Source organism: Chinchilla lanigera, unplaced genomic scaffold, assembly GCF_000276665.1.
Source record: "Chinchilla lanigera isolate Chin_1 unplaced genomic scaffold, ChiLan1.0 scaffold00070, whole genome shotgun sequence".
NCBI lineage: Eukaryota > Metazoa > Chordata > Mammalia > Rodentia > Chinchillidae > Chinchilla > Chinchilla lanigera.
The window spans coordinates 7,212,987-7,228,182 of record NW_004955471.1 but is presented as its reverse complement, the minus strand read 5'-3'; the positions used below and the strand labels follow the sequence as shown (position 1 = coordinate 7,228,182).

The 15,196-nt window shown below is 38.2% G+C and overlaps 1 protein-coding gene across 3 annotated transcripts in view; it reads left to right on the top strand.

Moving 5' to 3' along the window:
* Positions 1-6,547, top strand: part of Tigd4 (tigger transposable element derived 4) — a 16,654-nt gene extending 10,107 nt beyond the window's left edge. For all 3 annotated transcript variants that reach the window (XM_013522902.1, XM_013522901.1, XM_005400910.2), the window contains 3 exons: positions 627-669; positions 4,111-4,198; positions 4,357-6,547. In XM_013522902.1, the coding sequence (XP_013378356.1) occupies positions 4,895-6,439 (1,545 nt within the window). In that variant the 5' untranslated portion in view covers positions 627-669; positions 4,111-4,198; positions 4,357-4,894 and the 3' untranslated portion in view covers positions 6,440-6,547. The remainder of the gene's footprint in view (positions 1-626; positions 670-4,110; positions 4,199-4,356) is intronic.
* Positions 6,548-15,196: the final 8,649 nt, after the last annotated feature.

Genomic DNA, 15,196 nt, shown 5'->3' with positions numbered 1-15,196 from the left:
TCCTTATTCCTTTTATTTTTCTCTCGTCAAATTGCTCTGGCTAATGTTTCCAGCACTATATTGAATAGGAGTGGTGACAGTGGACACCCTTGTCTTGTTCCTGATTTTAAAGTGAAAGCTTTCAGTTTTTGTCCATTTAGTATGATGTTAGCTGTTGGTTTGTCATAGATGGCTTTTATCAGAGTGAGGTAAAAACCATCTATTCTGATTATCTGTAGGGTTTTTATCATGAATGAATGTTGGACTTTATCAAAAGCTTTTTCTGCATCTATTGAGATGATTGTGTGACTTTTGTCTTTGGCTCTATGGATATCGTGTATTACATTAATTGATTTGCATATATTGAATCATCCCTACATTTCTGGGATGAATCCCACTTAGTCGTGATGTATAATCTTTTTGATGATTTGTTGCATTTGGTTTGCTAATATTTTATTGAGAATTTTTGTGTGTATGTTTATTAGGGAGATTGGCCTGTAGTTCTCTTTTTTGGCTGAGTCTTTCTCTGGTTTTGGTATCAGGGTAATACTTGCCTCCAGGAATGAGTTCGGGAGAATTCCTTCCCTTTTAATTTTATTAAAGAGTTTGAGAAGAATTGGCATTAAACTTCTCTAAATTTCTTGTAGAATTCAGCTGTGAATCCATCAGGACCTGGACTTTTCTTTGCTGGTAAGTTTTTTATTACATTTTCAATTTTGTTGGCTGATATTGAGTTATTCAGGATTTTTATATCTTCTTGATTCAACTTTGGTAATTCATGTGTATCTAGGAATCTGTCCATTTCCTCTGTTTTTCCTCCTATGAGAGTAAAGATTTTCAAAGTAGGTACCAGTGATCTTCTGAATTTCTATAGGATCTGTAGTGATTTCACCCTTTTCATTCCTTATTGCATGAATTTGAGTTTTTTCTTTCCTTTTTTTGATAAGGTTGGCTAGGGGTTTATCAATTTTATTTATTCTTTCAAAGAACCAACTCTTTGATTCACTAATTCTTTGTATTGTTTTCTTAGTCTCCATTGTGTTAATTTCTGCTCTGATCTTCATAATTTCCTTTCTTTGGGCTTTGGGCTTGACTTGCTCTTCTTTTTCTAGAAGCTTCAGGTATAGCATAAGATTGTTTAATTTGTGCTTGTTCTGTGTTTTCCTGATGTGGGAATTTACTACTATAAATTTTCCTCTGAGGACTGCTTTCACTGTATCCCACAGGTTCCTGTAAGTTGTATCTACATTTTCATTTGATTGTAAATATTGTTTAATTTCTGCTTTAATTTCATCTGTGATGCACTGGTTGTTCAGGAGGGTGTTATTTACTTACCATGTGTTTACGGAGTTCTTGCTATTTATTTTGTCAGTAATTTCCGATTTCATTGCACTATGGTCAAATAGTATGTAAGGTATAATTTCAATTCCTTTGCATTTACTTAAGCATGTTCTAGGTGCTAGTATATGGTCTATTTTAGAATACAACCTGTGTGCAGCTGAGGAGAATGTGTATTTAGACGTTGTTGAGTAGAACACTATGTAAAGATCTACTAAGTCCATTTGTTCACAAGTTTGGTTTAATTCTGTTATTACTTTGCTGATTTTTTGTCCAGTTGATCTATGTCTTTGTGACAATGGGCTGTGAAAGTCCCTGTTATGATTGTGTTACTGTTTATTTCATTTTTCATGTCTGTTAAAATTTGTCTTATGTAGTTGGGTGCTCCTGTGTTTGATGCATAGATATGTATAATATCTCTTCCTCTTGCAGTTTTCCCCTAAGAAGTATGTAGTGACCTTCTTTATCTTTGTTGCTCATTCTTGACTTCAAGTTGACATTGTCTGCAAACAGAATAGCTGCCCCCACTTTTTTCTGGGTTCCCATTGCATAGTGTATTGTTTTCCATCCTTTGACTTTCAGTCTATGAATTTCCTTTTGAGTTAAATGTGTTTCTTGTATACAGCATATTGTTGGATTTTGTTTCTTGATCCTCTCTGCCAGTCTGCTTCTTCTGATTGGTGATTGGCCATTTACATTAATGGTTATAACTGATATGTATTGACTTACCTTTTTCATGTTATTTCCTACTGTTGGTTTTCTACCCTTCCCCTCTATTCAATTGCTTGTTCTGCTTGGTGGTTCCTTTCTATTGTTGTTCTTGAAATTTTGGTCATTTTTATCTTTTTCTAGAATATCTTTCTGTACTCTTTGTAGGGTTGGTTTGGTGATCATGAATTTCTTCAGTTGTTCTTTGTCATGGAAGTATTTTATTTCTCCAATAATTTTGAAGGATAGTTTTGCAGGGTACATCAGTCAGGGTTGGAAGGTGTTTTCTTTCAGGACCTGAAATACTTCGCTCCAAGCTCTTCTTGACTTGATGGTTTGTGCTGACAAGTCGGCCGTGATTCTGATGGGCTTTCTTTTATAGGTGATCTGTTTCTTTTCTGTAACAGCCTTTAATATTGTATTCTTTTGCTGAATTTATGGGATCTTTATTATTATATAATAATAATAAATATAATCCAGGGTGTGGATTTATTTTGGTTATGGCTAATTGGAGTTGTTTCTTTACTTCAGTTGCTATTATTTCAGAAATTTCAGGTGTGTGACTTTCAAGCTCTTCTATGTTGATGTCTCCTGGACTTGTTTTGGGTGGGATGGAGGTCTGAGATTGCATTTTGCTCCTTTGTTTTATCATTTTCAAAGATCTCTAGGTTCCCTGGGGCTCAGTACTGCTCCTGCGATGGTAGAGGGTGGGGTGAGAGTTGCTCCCTTCCCAGGAAGCTCACTGAAGTCCCCAAGTTTCCCAGGGACTCAACATCCCTCGCATGACAGTGGGGGTGGGACAGTATTCAGTCTCTCTCCTACTGGGCAGGTCACTAAAGGTCCTGAGTTTTCCTAAGGCTCAGTGTCTCTCCCACAATGGTGTGGGGGCAGGGTGAGGCTCACCAAGCCTGCAGAAGCTGTCTGGGGCTCAGTGTCTCTCCCACAACCAGAGGCAGAAGAATTTTGATAAATTGTCTTGTCAAAAATTTTTGTTCAGAATGATGGTCAAGTCATCTGGGAAACCTTGGAGTACAGCAGGAGAAATGGGGTGCCCATGCTTTCATACAGTACTCTACTTAGCTTCTTGTTATCTTGGACACTGTCAGAGCACAGCAGAAAAACTGGGAGCATTTGGAGCCCTATGACTGTTCCTGACAATTCTGTTGTGTATTTGAAGAGAACACCCCACTTTCACTGTGTGTTTAGAGGGGGATTCTTGCTTTTGCAAGGGGAATTTCATAAAATCCCTAAATTATAGATTCACACAGCTGAAGGATTTAAGAGAAAAGATAATGCTGATGAGATCGTCATCATACTTGTGTTGAGCACTTTCTGTACATGCCAAGTGCTTACACTCTGTCACCAAATCTCATTGAATATGCAAGAACCCTATGAATTAGGTCCTATGGTTACCCCCATTTTATAGGTAAGGGACCTGAAGGTTCAGTGATTGCATAAATGTCCTGAATCCCATAAATACTAAATGACGTCATTTCTCTATTCAGATTTATATGGGACCAAAGGCCCATATCTTTATAGTATAGTAAGTCCCTCCTTCTTTTTTCTTTCTTTCTTTCTTTTTTTTTTTTGCATACTTTGGAAGTTGAAGTCCTGAGAGGGTGAGACCCATGGCCACTCTTCTTCCTACTCTTAGTCTAGAATCTTTTTCTGCTTTTTATCCTTTTAATTATTTGTTTATTCCTATGCATTTTCTCAAGTATTTCTGGCCTGTGTACATTTTACTAAGGTATTCAATTGATAAATAAATCACTGGGTTTTGAAGCTTTTAGGTAAAAGGACATTTAGTTTTTTTAAATGGAATTATTAATGACTTGATTTTTTTTTTTTAGTAAAGCATTTTCTACCAGAGTACTATAAAGAGCCAGTATCTCCCATGTGCTATTAAAAGTTGAGCCTTGTGACTACTGTCTGACCATGTTTTTTTCTTTTAGAGAAGTCAGAGGGTGCAGTATGTGACCTCATGTAAATATAGCCACCAAGGATCTATCCAGCGTCATTTTTAGTTCTTTAATTTTGGTGAGCCCACATTTTAAAAACAGATTGAATTTGTCTGATTTGTTTCAGAAGTATATATTAGAAAGCATTCACAGTCAAGTGGGAGTTCAGATGCAGAGCAGAGCTAGAGAATCTTCACAGAGAGTCTCTTCAGGGGGTAAGCATTTCTCCTAGAAACTTTGGTTATTGTATTTTCAGAAACATTATCTCATTGTTTTCATTGTTATTAAGAATATAGTAATTGATATATATGTATTCTTTGTGACAGTTGATTAACATATTACTAAAATGGTTTTTTTCTAAAACATTTTTAAGAGAGAAAGAAGATCCACTGGCAAGTTCTAGAAGGATTCTCCCATTTTCTTCTTTACCCTTGAAGAGACTTGAAAATTAATGGATAACATTTCACATGAAATTTTTTGAGTGTATTTTCTTCTTATCTGTGAGGCCTTCTGCAGAGAATTAATAAGAGGTTGAATGCATGCATAGATAAAATGGATCATCTTAAAGGATTGCAGTTCCAAAAATATATCAGCAGGACTGGACAGGTTTGACATAATGAGATTTCTATTTTAGCTTGACTTCTGGAACTGAATGCACTATAAACGGAGCTGCGCAAGGTCTGAAGAAGGAAGTTTCTCTTCTAAAACATTCTGGTTGCGTAAAACATTTTTCTCCTTCAGATCATTTTTGAAAAAATATATGTAGTCATCAGTTTCCTGAGGAATGAGCCTACTAGACATTTTATATGAAATGAGATAAGAAGCAATAATCTATATCATACCGAAAAGCAGGCTTAGAGGAACAGACCTGGGCAGCAGGCAGATAAACTGCGGAGTCAGCGCGGGCTGAGATGGCAGAGGCTGCTGGGGTTGCCTCAACTCTGCCTGGAACAGTGAAGAAAAAGAAGAGTCTGTCCATTGAGGAGAAGATCGACATCATAAATGCAGTTGAAAGCGGCAAGAAGAAAGCAGAAATTGCAGCTGAATATGGAATAAAGAAAAATTCATTGTCTTCTATTATGAAAAATAAAGACAAAGTTCTAGAAGCCTTTGAATCTCTGAGATTTGATCCAAAAAGAAAAAGACTGAGAACCGCTTTTTATACAGATCTGGAAGAGGCTTTAATGCGGTGGTATCGAATTGCTCAGTGTCTAAATGTACCAGTTAATGGTCCAATGTTGCGTCTAAAAGCTAATGATTTTGCCCAGAAACTGGGACATAATGATTTTAAGTGCAGTAATGGTTGGCTGGATCGTTTTAAATCTAGATACGGCTTAGTATTCAGAGCTCAACCTGCAGAAGCCTCAGGTATACCAGTAGATCCTTCAACTGTGTGGTCTCAAAATGTGCTTCCTTATTATTTAAATGATTATCCTCCTAAAAATGTTTTTAATATAAAAGAGACGGCACTGCTTTATAGAATGTTACCTACAAATACATTTGCATTTAAAGGAGAAACATGTTCAATTGGAAAGTTATGCAAAAACAGGATAACTTTGGTTGTTGGTGCAAACATGGACGGCTCAGAGAAACTTCCCTTGCTTATCATTGGAAAAAACAGAAACCCACATTGTTTCAAAGGTATAAAATCATTGCCTGTGTATTATGAAGCTAACAAGATGGCATGGATGACCTCGGATATATTTGAACAATGGATGCAGAAGCTTGATGAAAAATTTCAAGCCCAGCAACGAAGAGTAGTGATTTTTGTTGATTCTTTTCCTGCACATCCAGAGGTCAAGAACCTAAAATCCATTGAATTAGCATTCTTTCCATCATTTTTATCCCCCAAATTTATAGCTATGAAACAAGGTGTTATTAAAAGCCTTAAAATCAAGTATCGACACTGTCTCATCAAGAAATTTTTAAACTCTGTGGAAAGTAGCACAGAATTTGCCTTTTCACTGCTAGATGCAGTTGACACGTTGCATCTCTGTTGGAGGACCGTAACCACAGAGACTATTGTTAGAAGCTATGAAGAAGCAGGATTCAAATCTCAAAAGGAAGAACATGACCCAACAGATGGACAGAGTGATCTGGTTGCGCAGCCTGATGTGGCTGCCCACACTCTGGGGACAGGAGAGGAGTTTCTGGAAGGTTTGTGCATAGAGGAATACGCCGCCCTGGACGAAGACCTGGAAACCTGTGAGGCAGCAGCAGATGATAGCTCAGAAGGTGCAGAGGAAAGCAAACCAGATGAGGCTGGATTTTACACTTCCGATGAGGAGGAGGAGGAGGGAGCTGTAGAAACCGCACTGCCTTTACCATCAAAAGATGAAGCAGTGGTTGCTTTAGACACTCTTAAAAAATTTCTTAGAAGTCAGGATATGAATGATGAACTTCAAAATTCCTTGGCAGACCTTGAAAATTTTATGAACTCTTTATCACCTAAATAATTATTTATTATACAACATCTGAAGAGTAGTTGCCTTTCCTGATGTATTTTATTATATAAGGTATGTAAAGGAGAAATACCACCTAAAGATTAAAAAAATGAAAAGTTAGTAATCTTTGGTTTCATTGCAAAAGCCTTTGGTCAGAATAGCAAAGGTCTCTGGTAAATAGTGATTAAGTATAATTAAGCAACTTCTATTGCAAGGTTTGGGGGAGCAGGAAATGTATTTCGGAAGCCTTGTCCTTGACACATGTGTCAAATGTAAAAAAGAGCTCTTCAACTCTCTGCTTCACACACATTTGAATTGTGACTGCTCTGTGTTTTTTAAAGTTCAAATCGTGTTCTAGAATACTTTATCTACCTAGTGTCTAAGAAACAAAATATCAATAGCTTAAGTATTTATTTTTATAAAGATATATATATGTCATATGTATTCTGACTAGACTTTTAAGTATCAAGTACCAAAGTAGTTTTAAATTATTTTTCTTATAACTCAACCTCCTAAAAACAAACTATGAAAGGTTACTAAAACTAGGCACAGTAGTACACTGAAAATAAATTCTGACCTAAGTAAATACCAAAATGATTAAAAATATATATCTTATTATTTTGAAGTTATTTTTATAAAAGGTCAAATTAAAGATTATGACTGTATAAGGTTTTTTTTAATCTGTAGCCAAAAGATATGGGTCCTTCTTATATATATGTGTGTTAAATATATGTCTGTGTGTTTAATAGAAAAATGCTTTCCTGCAACATTTATTAAACTTGTGATATTTATATTTTAATAAGATTATTCTTAGAAGGTTGATGTAAAGATACATGTACAATGTACTATAAAAAAGAAAATATATGATGCTTAGATATTTTCTAATTTTAACATCTTAGAGTTTTAATCGATAATAATTTTCTTGATTTATTGAATTTTATTTTCAGGAAAAACAAAATGTCCTGTCAGCATATTATGATGCATTTGATCTCCTCTCTCTCAAATTTAATGGGTGACTTTTTGGATTAGAATTCTGCTTAAGGAAGTTTTATCTATGGAATGCTTTTTTTAAAAACTGTGTGAAATTATTTAACCTCTTTAAAATAGTGTTTAGGGCCAGGGATATAGCTCAACAGCATAAGTGCCTGCCTAGCAAGCACAAGGTCCTGAGCTTGATTCCTGGTACCAAAAAAAAAAAAAAATTCATAAAATGGTGTTTATATAGTAAAAAATTATAACAGTGCACCAGACTTGTCCCCTGTTAAATTTTAAATACTATCCTTACTTATTACAGCTAATTAGTGTCCAGCTTGGAAAGTATTTTATGAAAATATAAAATATATAGGTAATTTTTATTATGATTTACTAATTTGCAAACAGATGACATTCATTTGGAAGAAAATAGTTACAGAAAGCATTTTTATTTTCCGCTGTTGATTTACTCTGCTTTTGAGATTTACTAATAGTAAGACTTTTGTAATTATATTAAGGGAGTTTCTTGTGAAGTGAAACATAGATTAGTGAAATGAAAAGCATTTTTTTTTATTTATTTATTTTTGTTTTGTTTTGTTTTGTTTCCGGTACTGGGAATCAAACTCAGGACCTTGCACTTGCCAGGCAGGTGCTGTGCCGCTGAGCTAAATCCCCAGCCTCATGAAAAGCATTTTTTATGATTTGATTTAGAATTTTAATTTGGTAGAATCATGGTCCTAAAGGAGCTCTTAAGAATCTCACCTGTAACTACAATACCTCACGAATTATGAGCCTTTGATGATTTTTTTTCTCTCTTTCTGCATGCAGTGCTCTTTTATTTGATTATTCCAGATATTCCATAATATAAGAGTTATCTCCATATCTACAAATGAGGAAGTTAAGACTTGGAAGGATTAAATGATTTAGTCAAAATCTCAGAGTCAGAACTAAAATGCAGTAGTTCCCCACCGTGCGGTCCTGCATTCCCCTACGTACCACAGCGTTTCTCACTACACTCAATAAAAGAAAATTCTGCTCTGTTCCTTTGAAGATATAGTGGATCCCCTCAAGATCTGCCCTGTGCAGTTACTAAGAAAATACTGGGATACCTTCTGATTTGGTCATTGTAACCACACTCGTAGAGACTCCATTATAGTTCTGTTGAAACTATTTAAAATAACCTTAATAGTATTGAAAGAACACATTCTTTTTTCCTCCAAATGACATGATCAATTTCTTACTGTGAAACCTCTGAGCCATAATAGAATTAGACAAAATTACATAAAATTTGAATTAAAAAAATGCCTGGAGATTTAAATTCAAAGATCAGCTTTAAGTTGTTCATGTTGTGCACTTTCCTGTGTGGTTTGTAAGACATATAGATGTAAACAATTGTTGGAACAAGAATTTTAGGACATAAACAATCACTGCTGCATACCTCGTAATTTATCTTCTCTATACACCGTCAATACAAAGTCAGAAATGTCATTTGACTTTTCAGAAAAATAACTTGACTGATAGTTTGCCTGTTTTTAAATTAAATGTGCCATTATCTTCATTTTTACCGCTGTATAAAGTTCTGTTTCAACAGTGTTTTTGCTTCTTTCTACTTTGTCGAGAACGAGTCTTATATCAAATTGAGGGGATTGTTTCACAGCCTGTGTCCAAGGACCTGCCAGTGAAAGTTTTGGTTCAGGATAAAATAGGACAGTGAGTAAATCTAGGCCTGTGGGTCTCCCGTTGTCTGCCTGGCTTCTCATTTAGCCCAAATCTCAAACCTTCCTCGGACTGTATTCAAGGCAGAGGGGAAGAGAAGGTAAGGGATCCTGGAAGCAGACGCTGCAGATGGTAAGAGAAGCCCCTTTGGTGGCCCAGTGTAGGCCTCCAGCTCGGTGGGCACTGCTGGAGAGAGGTTTGCCCCTCAGGAGAGCAGCACATCATCCAGAAGCTTCCTAACCCAGTGCTGGGCAGAATGTCTGAGGCATCAGGAGCTCCTTGAGCTAAATACAGCGTGGCAGAGTCAGCCAGGAAGTTACATCAGCTGCTAAAAGAAGATCCCACCACCTGAAAGCTTAGGTTGGGGGCCATGGTGTTTATGTAAGTTTTCACAAAAGGTTTCATTCTATTCCGTTAAGTCTAGCTCTGATTCTGTACTTCCTTATTGGGAGGCATCCACTTGTCTAAATCTCAGTTTCCTCCATTCATAAAATGAGACAAATACTTCATTTGTATTTATTTTGAGGATTCAAGAAAATTTGGCGTTTGAACGCATTTAGCAAACTGAAGTTTTCCACAACTACCAGGAATGACTAGAAAGGTCACTACTTCCTGTTATGACTTCAGAATATACCCAAGTATTACATCATAGTCGCTAAATATCAATAATTTGTTTTGGATGTTGAAGATTGAAGCCAGAGCCTCATAAAAATGCTCTGCCACTGTGCCCATAGCCCTAGCAATAATTTTATTGACATCCTTCTGTGCAGTAAAATAGTGAAGCTATGTGCAATTTACCTGCAGAGTTCAAAGTTCCATTTTGGATGAAGAAATGGGGACTCTAAACCTTTATTTTTCCTGAACCAATCCTTGTGCAAAGCTGTACTAGAAAAAAGTGCTCATCACAAAGTAGCCCTTTCTGTTGCCTCTTTAGCTGATTCAGACCCTTTCTGTTTTGGTTGCTGTCATTAACTTGTGAAACCTGGTAACCCGGAGTCGGAGGGCACATTGAGTAATAAATGTATTACTGTGATGGTCTATCCAGACTGCCATAACACAACACTAAAGACAGAGCGGCCTGAGCAGCAGAAATGTACTTGCTCACCTTTCTGGAGGGTTAGGGTACCAGCGTCACTGTTATCAGTGAGGGCCATCCCTTGGGTCGCAGACCTCACTCTGCTTAGTGACCTTTTTATGAGTGTGGAGAAAGAATAGTCTCTCAGATATCTCTTCTCGGGAAGGTAAGAATGCCACTATGGGAACCCCAAATAACCCAATTATGTGTCTCCTGACTTCCAAATCTGATCACACTGGGGTTTAGGGGTTCAATATATGAGTTGGTGTGGGGAGGGGTGTGCACACATCAAGTCCAACAGCTCCCTAATATGAGGGAAGGTGTTCACATATTTATTTAGTTTTGCAGTTGCTAAAAACTAAAGGGGAATGCATATTTGAGAACTTGTTCTGCACATATAACTGTCAGCAGGAATCTCAAGGCTTAGGAAACATACCCCTTGGAAAAAAGGGGACATTTCTTTCATGTCCTTGAATAAATGAGAGGGCTCCGCATTGAAATATGTTACTTTCCCCTAAACTAATCCCAATCAAAATCCCAATGCAGTTTTTGTTAAAAATTTTGCAACATAATTCTGATTTTCATGTAGAAAAATAAATGTGTATCAGTATCAGAGAAAAGTTTGAAAATCATTTTTTTGGGGGGGCGGTTTCCGGTACCAGGAATCCAACTCACGACCTCGGGCTTGCCAGGCAGGTGCTGTGCTGCTGAGCTAAATCCCCAGCCGAAGTTTGAAAATCATAATCGGTATTTGTCCTACTCAAAGTTGAAACAATAGTGCAGGCAGGAGAATTATAGCTGCCACGTTTTAAAAATTAGCAATTTGCAATTACTAAGTGCCAAATGTTGTTCTAAGTGTCTTTGCATATTACCTTTTACAATATTCAGAATCTGGTTCCTGACAATTATGCTCATGGTAATGATGAGAAAAGTTAAGAATGTGTGTACAGCTAATATGTAACAGAACTAAGATTCAAACCCAGAAAAATCTGACTTAATTTGTATACATGGTATAAATTTATCCTGACAAAAAAAGACATTAAGGGTATGTATTGAATTGTATACAGTCCTATAGTACCAGATCCCGAATCCTAGCAGTGTATGTTTCAGTTAAAATTTCTGAGATTTGAACTGGTGAAATATAGCTCAGAAGTAGGGGACTTTCTTAACACACAGGAGGCCCCAGGTTCAATCCCCAGCACTGGAAAAACATTAACATATGCATCTATTCTATATTATATTACATACCCAGGGAGTGCTAGGACAGCATCCCATAATCAAAATAATTTTTGAGTGAAGCATGAAAAACTCACAAAAGTCAAATATATGAAGGTTATAAATGGTTTAATAGCTTCATAGGCTCTATTGCCAGATTACTTTATGTCAAGTCAGCTTTTACCACTCAATGGTTATCCTAAAGTTTTCAGGGCTTTTTATATTTCAGAACTGCCGTATTAGCATAAAGCAAAAACCAGTTAGTTTTTAGCCATGCGTGATGGTTCATGCCTATAATGCTGACACTCGGGAGGCAAGGCAGGAGGATCTCTGCAAGTTCGAGGCCAGCCTGAACTACATACCAAAAGAATGTATCAAAAAAAAACTAAGTTTCTAATAGAAAATTGAATGTGTGTATGTATGTGAAATTTGTGTGTGTGTGTGTGTGTGTGTGTGTGTGTGTGTGTGTGTCTATGCACACTGGGGATTGAACCCAGGGCCTAATGCATGTAAGCACATGATCTAACCACTGAGTTCCCACTCCCCACCCACCAGCACCTAGGATTGATTTTTAAAATTTCTTTTACTCAGGTATATATGGTAGATTGCTGGCTGGCACTGAAGTGGATAGTCTACAAATGTGACTTGCAAATTCTGGTACTAAAATTTCTTCTTGTGATTCTCCTTAATGAGCCTCTTACCATTGTAAGTCTAGAAAATTGTTCGCCAACTAAAACAGAAAATATATTGAGCCAGGCATGGTGATACACGCCTGTAATCCCAGCACTCAGGAGGCTGAGGCAGGAGGATTGTTGTGAGTTCAAGGCCAGCCTGCGTACAAAGTGAATTCAAGACCAGCCTGAATACTTACCTGGCAGGGGAGATACCATGATGAAGACCAGCCTTGAACTGCATAGGGATACTCTGTCTCAAAAAAAAACAAAAAAAAAAAAAACAAAAAACCCAGAAAGTATAGCATAATACTGAATTGGTGAAAAAGTAAAGGTGCTAATTTACTGTACCAAAACCTACACATTCATCTTGATGCATTAGCCGAGTTAAAGTCCAGAGGAGTCCCTTGATCAGACAATTCCTAGGCAGTTGTCTTGGTTACTTTTCTCTCCTTGCTGGGACAAAATACCTGATGCCCAAAATTAAGGAAAGAAAGGTTTATTTCGCTTACAGTTTGTGGAGGTTTTAGTCCATACTTGGCAGATTACAAGGCAGAGTGGCACACGGCAGAGGGCTATAGCTCATGGCGGCAGAACACAGCAAAGCAACAAAACACACAAGGGAGGAAATGGCCAGAAGCACCTTCTTCCTCTCCCTTACATATGCAAACTATCCACCCCAGGGCGGGTGTAGCTCTCACACCCATAATCAATCAAACCCTAAAAGCCTGCCCCGTGACCACCGCATAAGGCTTTGGGGGACACCCAGACACATACCATAACAGCAGTGTATCAAGGAGGAAAAAACGATCAAGTCCCCGCTTCATCCCACCATCTTTATTTTTTCTTAGTTGTCAACAAGATTGTGCAGCTTTTTAAGGTGGGACTGTTGTATAATCCTTTTACATCTCCCCAAGAGTACCCATTAAATACATAGCAGGTTGTTGGTATGATTTAATATTGGCTCAAATGAAAGCTCTAAATGAAAGAGACAGGTTTGTTTCCGGTATTAGGAATAAAGACAGCTTTTGTTTTGGTTTCCCCTGACTTCCTCTTTGTAAACCACCAAACTTGTTAAGGCAGAGTCACTGCCTGTGTCATTGGTCGGTACCACACCTCATTTTCTTCTAAATTGCAAAATAGGAAACAGCATGGAGACAGGAGCTACTTGCTCAAATAAGGAACTGTTGCCCCAATAAGATCCGGAATTGCATCTTTCAACTCTTAGAGTGCTTTGCAGAGAGTTATGTGCCCCGCACCATGTACTGACCACATTATTGTTCTGTCTTTTCCAATTATAGCAAGTCCTGCATCTGTACCCAGACATCTTGCCTGGGGAGGAGTGTAAGTCCTACAATGTCCAAGTAATTGCTAAAAAGAAATTAAGATTTAAGACAAAAAGACAATTATCTTTTAAGTGCAAAGATTGTTTTTCTTCTGTTAAATGGAAATGGGGAATTGGAAACAAGTAAAGTGTGTTTTCAAAGGAATACTTCTTCACTGTTGAATGGTAGGGTGTGCAATTTAGATCGACTATAAGGTGAATAACATTACAACATCTGCGGGTACTTAGACTGTGGAATTTCAGCTTTGAGCCTTTTTTATCTCCCCAAATTTGATCATTATCCTCCAGATTAATTGTTGTTAAACCATATTAAATCCTGAAGCTGTCCAGATGAATCTTACCCAATTTATGTAGTTTCTTTATAGTCACAGTTGAATCGATTGAAGCCTAGTGACTTGATTGTAGGGGAAAAAAATTGTCGGATTACTCAGTAAGGGCTGTTGAGTAGGCGAGGCACTGAGGATTTAATGAGGAGAGTGAAAATCCCTTCCTGTTGGGGTTTATGTCTGGATGGATGACTCTCCTAAGGCAGTGGTGGCGAACCTATGACCCATGTGGCACAGTGTGCTGTTTGTATCATCCAGAGCTCTTAGGTTGCCATCACTGCCCTAAAGCCTCTTGCACTCATAGGCGGGGCTTTGGAAGACCATTGGATTATGGGGCTTGGCTCTGATTTGTTGTTCAGACCTGGTTGGAAGAGGTGGGCCACTGGGCGTGACCTGGAAGGGTTTATCTTCCCGGCTCCTCCCTTGGCTCTTCTTCCTGGAGGCCTTGTGGAGAGCCATTTGTCTCTCCATGCCCCTCTGCCAGGCTGTCCTGCATGGGCCAGCTGACTATGGACTGACACCTTTACAAACTGAGCCAAAACAAAACATTCCTCTTAGCCAGGTGTGGTGGTGCACCCCTGTAATCCTAGCACTCCGGAGGCTGAGGCATGTGGATTGTAGCCCAGCCTGGGCTACAAAGTGAGCTCAAGGCCAGCCTGAGCTGCATAGCGAGACCCTGTCTCAAAAAGACAAAAAAACGAACAAACAAACAAACAAAACATTCCCCCTTTAAGCTGCAGGTGTCAGGTATTGTGTCTCAAAAGTGAGGAAGGAAACTAAGACGCCTCCCTAAAGGCTTTGTGTCTAGGGGAGAAGCAGACGTAGACATTATTCAGTAATGACGCAAATAAAACACTGCAACTGCAAGAAGTATGCTGAAGTAGTGATACCTGCTTAGGAAAGCAGCTGGAGGGAGGAACAGCGAAGTGGGTGTGGACCTGGCCTGGGAGAGACTACCTTGGCTGAACACTAGCTGTCTGTGGGGCAAAAGTGTAAGAAGAAAAGCAGTCTTGCTGTTTCCGGCAGCAGCCCAGTCATCCCTGAATCGGAGCTGGGCTCTCTAGATCTTTGGGTTTGTCTGCCAGTAACCAAAAGTACTACACCCTGGAGGTGGGAAGAATCAGTTTATTTGCCACTGGGCCAAATGGGGGAGGGGGATCCCAACAGACACCTTGAATATGGAAGACCTTAATTGATGGAAAGGGTCCAACAAGAGCCTGGAAACATCTACATGTAGATTTAGTCAAGCACTGGCCCAGGGGCTGGAAGGGTCGAGTACTCCTGCCTGGGGGTGGCAGTTTACATTTTCAGCAACGCTGGTCTTTAATTTTAAAAAACTTAATTTTTAAAGATCTATTTTAACCTCCTGGTTCTATTTCCATCTTTGTTTCAAAGCCTTGGAACATCGGCATGCATAATAGTGGGACTTTTGGAATATAGGCAAACATC